General features: G+C 50.8%; 1 protein-coding gene across 1 annotated transcript; it reads right to left on the minus strand.

Moving 5' to 3' along the window:
- Positions 1-8,721: 8,721 nt before the first annotated feature.
- On the minus strand, positions 8,722-12,241 carry EVX1 (even-skipped homeobox 1). Its single transcript, XM_032117892.1, has 3 exons — positions 11,758-12,241; positions 10,013-10,263; positions 8,722-9,289 (listed from the first exon to the last, which is right to left on the minus strand). The coding sequence occupies exons 1-3, from the start codon at positions 12,188-12,190 to the stop codon at positions 8,759-8,761; spliced, it is 1,215 nt and encodes a 404-aa protein (XP_031973783.1). The 5' UTR covers positions 12,191-12,241; the 3' UTR covers positions 8,722-8,758.
- Between the last annotated feature and the right edge of the window lie 406 nt (positions 12,242-12,647).

Consider the following 12,647-nt stretch of genomic DNA (forward strand, 5'->3'; position numbering starts at 1 on the left):
GACTAAAGAGATGCATGAATAGCTGTCTCCTTACCATCAACACACAATTCACTTGCTCAATGCTTCAGTACAGCTCTTCTGTAAAAACCTGCCTTCGTGACCCAAATGACACTCAGGCTTTCAGGTGGGAAGCTGTGGCTGCCGAAGAAGAGGGAGAGGGGTATAGGGTCATGCAGCCTCTATTTTGTTGTACCTCGAGAGCCAGAGTTAATGGGCTGAAATTCACTGCTTGGGGCTGAAAATGTCTCAGATACTCAAGCTTGTCCACTTGCCCAAATCCACATCTCCGCTGAAACAGGAGCAAGTTTAGAACGTCTTTTGGAGCCAAACCAACACTGATCAACAGGCTGCCTCCAGAACAGATCCCACTCCACATTTCACCTGGCTGAAAGGGGAGCATAAACATTGGCAAAGTTAGGGGTTTCCCCCTCTTTTTTTTTTCCTTTCTTCTCTTTCCTGTATGATTTTCTGCTTCATTTGTAGTTTCAAGAGGAGGCAAGACTGTGCTACTATATAGCTACTACATGGTAAATCAGACCTTTTGAGTTTGGATTAAATTTTACTTCAGGTCATTTATGGAAAGTGATTTTGGAACCTATGACTCAGTCTCTCCACATTAGAGAAAACTTCCCTCCCTGAAGTACACAAGCTTAAGTAAACATTAGAATAATTGCAGGATAATTCCCAGGAGTGATTTGTATTAATTGTGTGGGTTTAGTAACAGTAGTTGCTTTATTTGTTTTGAAACTCATCTTTCATCCTGCACTGCAACAGCAGTAAGCAAACTTCCCCTAAGTAGGCAAAAATGCATTTTGAGACAAGTTAGGACCTTTGGAATCTGGTCCCAGGCAGGCAAGATAGAGAGAGCTAAATGTTTCTTTAATACAAATTTAGCAAGGTGAAATCAAGCTATTGAGAAAACTGTCTGACCAGACTGTTAGGGTATTTTCCCTTAAATAAGAAATAGAGACTACCCATCCCGTTGCAAATAAAGGTCTCTCTAAAGTCGAAAGGGAGTGGGGAAGTGGGATTTTCAGGCTGTGACTTTTGGTGGCAGTGCATGACCCGCATACACACAGCTTCTGGGGACTGCACATAAAAGATGCCTCTAATGTAACTCTGTATTGCTGCTTGGGAAGAATGTAGTGAAATGACAATATTTTAACACTGAAAACACAACTACAGAAGAGCAAATAAAATAGTTCAGCTTACAAATATCGATCAGAGATGCTTTCTTGTAAAAATTCTGGTGGCTTAGTTTTGAAGTGTACCCGGGTATTAGGGATTGATGGCTCCCGAAACAGCCTCGAACTGCTTGCCTTCCCCGGAGACGCCTCTGCTAAGAGCGAGTTTGAGAAGTCAGCATCCTTTCTGTTCTGCCAAATTGATTTCCTTATTAATCAAAAAATCTCATCTTCCTCTGGCTTCAGGTGATTTTTTTTTTTCTTAAAACATTTTATGACTACCCGAAGAAAAAGAAAAAATGAAAAGAGAAAAACAAGGAAAAAGGAGAATAAAATAGAAGAAAACCAGATTTACTTCAAGGTGAGCTTCCAATGACTTCTTGCTCCTTTTGACAGTTCTTGTCAACTACGAACTTTCCCCCCTGTCTTTCTCCCTCTCCCTCTTCGAGCACCTTCTGATCTCAGAAATGTATTTTATACATTTGATGAATGAAGTGATCAATTTCTTTTTCGACCGAGCGTTTTTGGTTTAGAATAAATTGGCGGAGCGTTTTCCTCCCTCCCTGTTAGTGTTTGCTTTGTTTCCTCCTCCTCCTCCCCCAAGGTAAATCTAGACCGCTGTAATGGCATCTTTATATACAATTGGTGTCACTCAAATAAGACGTTTTATCAAGCGTCTTTAAAACTTCAGTCAGCCTCATTTAACCTCTAAAATTACGCTTAACAGGCGACCTTCATTAGCCAAATTGGAAGGAACGTGCGGTATGTGTTAAGCAGCGTCGTTTCCACGCTGGTGATCCCCCTCCGCAGCGGGCGGGGAGAGGGGCGTTGATCGCCGGGGCCGGGATAAATGTGGGAGCAGCTACACCCTACATCGTTCCCTCTCTGGGCACACCGGGGTCCTCGGGCACGGAGCCCCGCGGGGCGGTCTGCAAGCAGCTGGCCTCGGGTTTGCTTGGTCGTTTCCCTGCTCCTCCTCGGAGGGAGAGGGTTGCAGGATTCCTACTGCCCGGCCGCATTATTTATCTGCTACCTTGCGAGCGGGCGGGGCAGGGCTTGCCGAGAGAGCTCTCGCCGCCTCAGCTCCCGGGTTGCCTGTCCCAGAGGACACCAATTAAAGGCACTAATTGGACAGCGATACATCAAAGTCTGTCGCTGAGACCGGCTCCTTGGAGCTCTGGGGGTCCTGTAGGCAGGCTTTTGTTTTAGGCACCGGCGTTGCTCCAGGTTCCCGTGCCGGGCTGCGCACCCACACGACTCCTCTGGCCCCCTCCGCTGCCCAAAACCCTCGCGTTTCCGCATTCCAGTGCCCGTGGGCGAGTGCGCCCCACGCTGCTCTTTGCCTGCGGAAAAACTACATTGGTTCGGGGCTCCAGCTTCACTGGGAGGACGTCTCACCTCGTGTTGACCCACCCGTGCTGACCCTCGCACACTCCCACCCATGAAACCCACCCGCCTCTGCGATCAAACTGTGGTGGCTCCCAGGGGCCCTTCGGTGAGCCCTTCGTCCCCGGGAGTGACACGGGGCCGGCGGATCCGCGCTGTCCAGGAGTCCTCGGAGCTCCCACCTTCAGGGTCCCTTGAACAGAGGACGTGGGGCTGAATTCCACCCCTAACATGCCCCAGGTTTTCCCTTCAAACTGCATTCCCTGTGCATTGGGGGAAGCCTCTTTGGGGCAGCAGGTGTTTTTCCGAGCCCGGGATCGCCCCTGGAGTCTGGGCAGGAGCCTGCAGCAGCCGTCCCAGACAGAGCTTCGGTGCCAGGGGCATGAGGGCTCCAGGTACATGGGAGGTGTTTGGAGAAAGGGTGAGAAGCGGAAAGAGGCAATTAGACACCGGGACCGTGACAAACAAGTCTGGTCTCTTCCCTGCTTTACACCTCTTTTTCAAGAAATTAAACAATTCTCCCCTTTACCAAAATGGTCTGTTTCAACTTTCGTAGAGGCTTTATTAACCCTGAGTTATTCTGGACCTCGGGTTTTCCCCGGTGGGGCTGGTCCAAGCCCGAAAGAAGAGCCGGCGTTTCCAGGAGAGGTGCAGTGATTCTCTGCCGGCTTCATCCCGAGCCAGGCGAGCACCGCGCCAGGGGGAGGCCGGTTGTGTGTAAGTCTGGGCTGGGGGATTCACAGGGCTCGACCTAAAACAGGGCTGCTGGTACATATATATTTATATATCTCGAATAGAAGCAAGTCAGAGGCAGAAAATGACAGTTCTCCCCGCAGGAGACCTCGGCATCCCCGGGCTGAGCAGCGGCGCGGTTTGCTTATTCTTGCGTGATTAAAAACTGCTTTTTAACATCTCCTTTCTGCGGCCATCGTCCTCAGAAGACTAGACTGGGTGGCCCACGAAGGGGCGCGGGTGGTTGCTCTGAAGAGCATAAGAGCCGATACGGCAGGGATGGAGTTTGGTGATGGTCCTCTTTACCCCCCACCTGCAGCTCCGTTCCCTTCCTCAGCCCGGGAGGATGTGCCGGGAGAGCGAGGAAGTGTTTGATCATTTACTGCCCACGGAGGCATTTGTTTTTCATTTTGCAAACGCTTCTCTTTAAGTAATTGTTCCTGTTAAGAGCGTATACCTTTCACTGGGCTTTGCCGCGCTATAAATAATCTCGATGAAGATGCAAGGATATGACTTTCACAAGATTGGACAATTGATTAAATCTGTGACCTGCAATTGCGAATAATCTTGGAAGGCTATTTAAACAGATGAAGGCCTAAATTGTCTTGCTTGTATCTGAATTAATTTCTCATTCATCATCATTATGGAGTGATTGGTTCTATTCAGGCTTTGCAGCCTGCTGGAACGAAACTGGATTTAAATGAGACTGTAACACAATTTAAATGCTCCCCAGATTTAACGAGGCCAATCGAGCAGCTGCAATAAACACAAATATTTTTCTAAACAGCCTTGTTTTAAATAATTACTTAATACTTTCATGTGATGTTCTTAAGTGGCAATTTCTGTCTCTGAAGTCCCAGGCACTTCTTTGCAGAGAGGGCAGCAGGGAAAATCACTTTATGTGTTTGCTTTGCGTGTATATGTGCATGCAATACACCGACGGAGATTCTTTAAAATGAGGTTTGTAAATATTAGTGTAAACCTGCACTGCATTCTTGGTCGTAGATACACTCAGTTTTTTTTTCAAAAAAGGAAGGGGAGGAAAGCAAACGGTGGACTGGAGGCCAGAGGTTGTGATCTATTTGTTTTCTTGTTAGAAGATCCTGAACTAGCTATCTCTTCTTCCTCCTACTTGAGAGAGAGAAGAAAAACTTTCTAAAACAGGGACCAGTTCCAGCGAGGATCTACCCTGATCTACTGTAACCGCATCCCTTCCGTAGTACCAGCTCTCCAGGGTCAGGACGGGACCCTCCCGCCTTACAAAAGGAAAAGCAAGAAGATCTGAATGGAACAGGCAACATGTAAGGGGCTCCGGGTAGAAGGATGAAGCAAAAAGCGTGTGGGACTGCTTTCCTCTCCCCCTTTACATCCACCCAGGAACCTGATGCGCCTAAATGAAGCCATTTGTGTTAACGAGACTTCAGCTCATCCTGACGTGGGCTTTACCCCAGGGTGACACTATTGTAAGAGGCAGGACAGCGGGCCTTGGGGTGACATATGGTGGAGGGTGTTTTCAGGGGCTAAACTCAGTAGTAAAATAAAGTAGCCAGGCGAGCAGCAGAATAATAGAAAACAAAAGGGTCTTTCAGATAGACAAGCCAAAAAGCTAAAGGAGCCGCATGCTTTTCTGCAGGTGCCGGCAAATGACCGAACAACCCAGCAGAAAACGTGAAATATGAAGAGACGATTTGTCAATGATTTAGGTGCAGAAGTAAAACATAGTGCTGGGAAAGCAGATCCGATCCACTTTAATCATACAACCTTAATAAAAACATATAGTCTGAGACGGGAAAGTAAGCATCAGTCTCGTTGCTATTTCACTTAATGGTACAGGAGGTGACAGATAAAACACAACAAAGATGGACTGAGTGATTTGATAGTAAAGGAACAATTTAATGCGCGAGTTACAGCACTGCTCCCCGGGATCGTTTAGGCTTAACCCGTTCTCTAGAGCTCATCTTCCTCCTCTTCTGGTCCTTTTTTATTAGTAGTATTATTATTCAGTTGTTTAAAATGAGCATTATCCCAAACATATGCAGTGCAATCAGCTCGGTCACACTTACAAGAACACGCTTTAATAAGGCAATCAATCAAACGCTAACAAGGGGGGGTGGGAGGGACGGCCTTTAGGAACTGAATTTGGCTGGCTAGGGAGCGAACCCGATGTGGCACATGGGGTACCCGAAGACAACTCCGCTCCCGCTGGTGACAAGGGTCCAGGTGCCCACCGCCGGCTCCCCCGGGATCTCACCCTAATTCCTTGAAGGGTCTCATCCCCGACCAGGGCGGCGCCGTGGAAACCTGCCTGCCTGGTGGCAGTGCCTCGGGGCTAAAAGCAGAACCTGCTGCCGGCTGGGTGCCCTGTGTCTGCCCTCGCCGCCGCCGATGCCCCACGCGTGCCCGGAGCCGACACCCCGCGCAGGGCCGCGGACACCACCACCGGCGGCGAAGGCGTTAAGGGCATCGGCCCCACGGAGCAAATGGAAAATTTCATTATGAAGTAATGAGTAATTCCTCCCACTGAGATGTATTGTTATATCTTCCACTTCAATTTAGGAGCACAGCGGCTCAATTACCTAGAAAATACAGTCAATTAAAGGCTGCTGATTGGACACGAGGACGGATCATCGATCTTGTACTTTCCAATATCGCTCCAGACACCTCATTTTCCCTCCCCTATTAACTGAAAATACTCTTGGCATTACTGCGACCCGCAGCCTATTTACCTGTCGCAGGCAATCTCTGCCCTGTGACCGAACCGCAGAGAAATTCACAGCCTCCCTTTGCCGCACCATCCTTCAAGAGTGGGCGATCGGGGTGGCGGCACTGGAGCCGCGGGGAGAGCGGGGACCGTGCCGGCTGCGGGCGCTCCCTGTCCCTGCCTCCCCGCTCCCCGCTCCGTTCGTTAAGCGGGGATATCCCAGTCACGTGTGGTAATCAGAGGCTTAAATGTTCTTTTTTCCTCTCACACTTCTAGGTGTATAAAATATATGTATTTGAATATATATATGTATATATATATTTATTGTCCTGCGCGTCAGCCGATGGCATTTTCTGAACTGGTCATTTTGCAAGAGCAAACTGGTGCCGCGATCGCAGCAGCAGCCTCGGCCGGATCTTGGCCTGTGTTCTCGGCCCAGCAGGTGACTGTGCCTGGCTGAGGAACGAAGGGTCGTGAGCTATCTAGGACACCCCATTTTTGGCGGATAGCGCTCATCTGCTGTGCCACCCCTCCCCGACCTCTTCAGCGCTCCCTTCTCCCGGAGTCGCTGGGGGGATTGTATCAAGCACTGGCTCGGCAGCTCCTATTTTATAGGACTGGTTCCTCTGTTTGATAAAAGGCAAAGTAAAGGAGGGGGAAAGGCTTGCAAAGCTCGGATGTTGTTCGGCTCTGCCCTTGGACGCTGTTTACAATTGTTATTTCCGGGGGGTGGAGGGACGGGAAAGGAGAATCTACTTGTGAGTGTCCAAAAAGGGCCATCGCTTCCCATGTCCATGAGGAGATCTCATTTATAAAGGGTGGAACAACCTGCTCTTAATGATTTAAAGACGGTGGCTTTGGATCAGGTTTTTAAAAGCTGTAATAAACAATTTTTTTTTTTTTTAATATATCCTGGCACGCCCGTGTCTCTTCCCTGCTTTCCATCCGCTGTAGGGAAACGCTGCTATTCACTCCCTCTCCTAAGGACAAAAAGTCTCCGGTGTGACAATAAACCAGAGGCTTCTCAGCAATTTAGTACAAAGCAGATACAGAGGTGTCAACACGTCTTTGTTCTGTCCAGCATTTATTTTCCTGCTTGTTGAACTGTAACTATTAGAAACTGCGCGGTGAAATTCGTCTTAAGCAACACTTTAACCTTTTTTTTTTTTTTCTTTTAACAAGCACGATAAAAATATGGGTGAGAGGTTGTTAAAACGCGTCGTTATTATCGGTTTTAGTGTTGTTATTTTTGTTGTTACTAAGTTTTATTCCGACATGGTAACAAATTATGGCGGTGTACTCTTTGGGCTATTTTAAAACAGAATGAGATAAACAATTTCGGGTTTGGAAGAAACCACTACCCAGCTCCGTGCCCGCGTTTTCTAAATTTTAAGTTACAGAAATCCAAGCAAAAGCAATGATGCTACCTTCTTCCGAAATACCTTTTGAATAGAAGACCGGCGGGTGAGTTTGTGAAAGAAATACTCCTCAAGAAGGAAGAGTAATCAGTGTGAAGGACACACAAAAATGCAAAGATTAGGGATGGGGAAGGAAGCACAAAACCCAACACGTGAAATAATTAATTAAAAATAAAATAAAAACATAAAAAATACTCAGCAAGGAAAAGGCAATGAGAGAACTGAAGGCTGAGGTACAAAGGAAGGGAAATCGCCTTTGCTCTAATTTACAGACTGGTGATTGTCTGAAGGAGCTGTGCTCCCTGTCACCTAATCTCTTCCCTTGGCGGCTTGTTAGCGTTTGGCACGGGGTCTTTGCTCACAGAGCATTGTACATTCGATATTCAAAAACCCTCTTTACATATACATCACTTGCTAATTTCGTCAGTGTGTACACATTTCAGAGACTGATAATAGGACATTGTTATTTAAAGGACAAATAGCTCTGACCCATAAAGAGGCAGGAGCTCGCATTTTTCCCCTGCCAGTTCCAGTATGCCTCTTAAAAATAAAAGTTGGAATGAAAGAGGAAATGAAATGCCGGATTTCTGCTCACAACGAAGGACGAGACAAGGGAGGGTAAAGAATGCAATTAAACCACGAAAGTGATGTACAGAATGGCAGGTTTTCTTTATGGTAAAGCATTGTTATTTTCTATAGAGACAGCTGGATAATACTGCCGAGGTGCAAACCGGAAACATTTTGGGGTGGTTTGTTTGTTTGGGTTTTTTTGCTGTTTGCCTGTTTTTATTTTCTGAACACTGAGAGATTACATCTTTGCTTTCTTCATGTGCACAAGCCATTTTGTTATCAAGATAGTGTTTCTTTCAAGTATTTCAGATATTCCCTCTCCATCTTGTAGGTTTGTGCATAGGGTTTGTTGTGATCTGCAGAAGCCCCAGCCCTTGGGAAGAAGTCTATCCACGGAAAAGAATGTCCCAGCACATTTCTATAGGTGGCTGGAGCATATTTCATTCGAGTTGATTTTCTTCCTCCTTCGTGCCTGAATTCCTTCTCAGAGATAAATCACTAGTAATTTCTTTCCTTCTTCATTCTTTTATTTTTCCCCCCTTGGAATGTAAATCCTTTTAAGACTGAGCTATTTTTAGTCTTTTTAAATTTTTTTCTTTTTTTCTTTTTTTTTTTCTTTTTCTTTTTTTCTTTTTTTTTTTTTTTTCTGCTGTGGGTATCCACGGCTGAGGAGAGAACACGATTAAATAAACACGGGCTCTTAGGTACATTAACTCGAAGAGAAGTCCTGGAAAGGGACGAGTGTTTAATAACCCTGAGACAAAGGTTTATCTCGTTAAAGGTACTTCTTCCCTCTGGTCCATGGAAACTGAGGTGGCTTTGCTCAGCACAGAGGGCGTGAAAGTGAGGAAAGAGTCAGTCCTGGTTGTGGCCGAACAGGTAAAGTCTGATCCGGAGGGTCTCTGCGCCAGCCCGTTGGACTGGCCGCTGTGGCAAGCCAGGCAAGAGCAGGGGTTGCCCCCGGCGCTGCTGAGTCCATGAGTTGGGGCAGGGTAGAGAGAGGGATGTCTGAAGGCGCACAGCAGTTCTGGTCTCGGGTACGGGTGGGAGAGAACCCTGAAGGTGTCCAGAGGCCTCAGGGGGGTACTGAAGGGGGTGGCGCCAGAGGCCGACGTGGCGCCGATGCCCATGTGGGAGTAGTAGGGCAGGGGCAGGTGGGACGGGAATGGATACGGCAGATTCCCGGTGGCTGCCGCGTGGCTCATCATGTACGTATAAAACGCCGGATCGGCCGGGTGAGGCCAGGTCATGGCCAGGCGCTGCCTCTTGTCCTTCATCCTGCGGTTCTGGAACCAAACCTGCGGGCAGAGGAGAGGCGAGAGCCGTGATCCGCCGCCGCCCCGCTCCGCCTGGCCGCCGGCCCCAGTCCCAGGCCGGTGCGGCGGGCGCGGATCTGTCTGCCGGAGAGCGGAGACCGGCGCCGGCTCTCCCTCCCAGAGGGAGTTGTCATCACGTACGGAGGGATCAGTTAAGCCCCTATAAAAATCTGTAGGGAGACCCAGAGGAGCAGCCCTTTTAGGGTGCTTGTTTTCCTTTCTGCTTGCTAGGGCTTGTCCTGCTGCCCCCCACCTCCCGTCCCTGAGTCCCGGCCAAGCAGGCGGATCTGCCTCATTGCTGCCCTTTCGCATCCAAAACTACCTGGGATTGTTGCTATCGGGTTTATTTTCATGTGCAAATGTTTTTGAGAAGGCAAAGCAAAGCGAGATGGAAACAAGATGTGCTACTGGCTTCCTCTTCCCTCCCCCAAGAGCTGAGTGAGATTTGGACTGAACCGAAGGGAGGATTAAAAATAATCTGCTGGGGAGAGGTCAGATTAGCGGCGCTGGCCGGGATGGCTCCGGGAGCCGTGTCCCGTCTCCCGCATTGCTGTAGGGTGCGGGCAGGGCCAGGAAAGGGGCGGGAGGCGGGGGGAGCTGAGAGGGAGGGTTATGTTGGCGAAGTGCTTTCCCGAGTTTTGCAAGGAAGTTTGGCCATATAGATTTATATCGTGCTAATTGGAAACATGTCCGAGCTGCGTGTACCTTGATGGTGGTTTCTGGCAGATTTAGAGCAGCCGCCAGCTCACATCTCCGGGGCCTGGACACGTAATTCTCCCGGTAAAACTCCTTCTCCAGCCGGGCGATCTGCTCGCGGGTGAAGGCGGTGCGGTAGCGGCGCATCTGGTCGCTGGCGCTGCAGGCCAGCGAGCCCTGGGAGCCGCCGCTGCCTCCGCTGCCCTTGGGGTGATCCCCCCCGCCGCTGGGGCTGCCGGCCAACGCCTCGGAGCACGGCCCTGCGTGGGGAGTCCGGAGCAACGACACACGCTCGGGGGCGGACGGGCATGGAGGGATGCTCGCCGTCCTCCTCCCTAGCGAACGCCTTTCTGCCCCCCGTCCCACCCTCATTCGGCGTTTCCGTGCCTGCCCCGGTGTATTGAGGGTACTGGGGTACTGACATCCAAGAAGGACCGGGGAGGAGGGCAGCGAGAAGGGGATTTGAGGGGCACTTATTCACTCTGGCTGGGAGGTCACCTGTCCCCCGCCCTTCCCGACGCACCCCCCCCCGCACTGGCGGTGTCTGCTCGCTGAGCCCCCCACTCGCTTCCTTCACTGGGAAACCGGAGGGCCGCAGCATCTCCCGACCCTGAGCGCCTGGAAAAGGCAGGTGTGCCCGCCGTCCACGTAGCACGGCTCCTCTGTCCCTTCCTCCACGCCACCAAGGACCCAAGAGTGGAGCAGCCAGCAGGCAGGGACTGTTCTCTCTGAGGGGAAGGCGAGGCCTTAGGGATCTCCACTCAGCCTCCAAAGCCCAGGATGGGATATTTTCAACGAGCCTCTAAGGGACGAGAGAGGACAGGCAGCGCTCTCTGCGCTTCCCGGCTTCTTGAAGTGACTGAGGGACGGGGAGGAGAGAGAGGTGGGTTGTTGTCAGGGTAGGGGCGTCTTTGCCGAGCTGGGAAGGTGAGAATAGTGAGTGGGGAGTGGGGGCAGGGGGAAAAGGGGCCTGTCCGCTGCATTTGCTTTCAAATGCAACTCTCCCTCATTGTCCCCGAGACCAAAGGCAATTAATTCATTGGGACCATTTCCGAGCTGGCGCCACCGAGACATAGAAGTGACAAGGTAATTCGGACCTTTTTTTTTTTTTTTTTTTTTTTTTTTTTTTTTTTTTTTTTTTTTTTTTAAGCCAACGTGCAAACAAGGCCCTCGCTGCCGCACTTGGGGCTGGCATAAGTCGGCGAGCGATTTTACGGTCTTTATGGGCGCTTCCGCACTCGCCCGGGCACATTTCACCCTGCAAAACCACAAACAGCTCTTGGCCAGAAAACCCGTTTGATCTTACCCCCCCAGACACACATACAAAAAAACCCGCCGCTGTGCAGGATCGTATGGGATTTCCTGGAGCATGCAGTCTAGGCGACGGGGAAGAATAAAACCAAAATAGAATAGATTGAAGAGGAGAGTGCGTGGTTGTCTTGGCCGAAAAGATCCTACGGGACAAGCTGCAGACCTGACGCATCCACGACGGGAAGCCTGGCTCCCCTCCAGGGACGCGGGGGCCGCCCGGCGTCGTGTCCTGACTCCCCAAACAAGTCTCCCGGTGGCAGGGAGGTGAGGAATCAGTCAGGAAAGAAATCACACACACGCAGACACACACATACCCGATTTGGTTGCCCCTCGCTCAGCTGGCGAGGGGAAAACCCCCTCCGGCAGCCCCCCCCGCCCCACCAGTGCTGCCACCCAGCCCCGGAGCGGGCGTGGGGCTGCAGGCATGGGAAGGAGTTGGGTACCTTTGCTGTGCTGGTACTCGGCGCTCCCCGTGGCGCAGTCCGGGGTGCAGCTCACCTCGATTTCCTCATAGAAATCCGACTCGGTGTCCGAGCTGCTCTGCTGCCCTTTGCTGGAGGGGAGCTCCGGGGCGGGGGGCTGCTGTCCGGCCGAAAGCAGTGCTGCCGCCGCCGAGCGGCTCTCCGGCACCGTCCCTGTCCCTGGCAGCACCTCCACCTCCTCTTCGTCTTCTCCTCCGCCACCTCCTCCTCCTCCTCTCTCCCGGGACGACAAGGGGCCAGGTCTGGGGCTGATGCAGTTCCGATGGATCATCTTCTCCTGCGGCTCCGCAGCGGGGCTCCCCACTGCTTCGGACAAATTAGGCACCCTCTTGCCAACTAGAGCGCCAAGAGTAGTCCCCTCCAGAAACATCACCATCTCCTTCCTGGTTTCCATTGTGGCTTTGCTTAAGGGAGGGGAGAAAAAAAATCCAGATCTCTTTCCCCCCTCCCTCCTGCTCCCGCCCCAGCCTTGTACAAACCCAGCAACCCTCTCCTGCCAATGCAGAGGAGCCAGCGGTGAGATAGGGTGACCTTGTGATGCGAGCGCTACACTCTGCTGTGCTGCTCTGGGAGGGATCACCATTGCCCTCTTCTTTCTAAGCTGTCATCCTCAATGGTGCAGTCGTCATTACAGTACCACCGGTGACGCCACACATTGATTGCCAGTGGATAAATAGAAACGTCTGCCATTGGGAAGATGAAAGGAAGAGCCGGAGCGAATGGGCTAAATGCGTGATGCACCAGGTGTAGGAGCCTGAGATGGAGAGGGAAGTGTGAAAAAGAGATGCATATGGAGCTGCAAAGAGGTTGTAACATGCGGAGAGAGTTCCGCAGGGGGAAGCCTTGCCTGA

The sequence above is a fragment of the Corvus moneduloides genome, chromosome 1, assembly GCF_009650955.1.
Source record: "Corvus moneduloides isolate bCorMon1 chromosome 1, bCorMon1.pri, whole genome shotgun sequence".
NCBI lineage: Eukaryota > Metazoa > Chordata > Aves > Passeriformes > Corvidae > Corvus > Corvus moneduloides.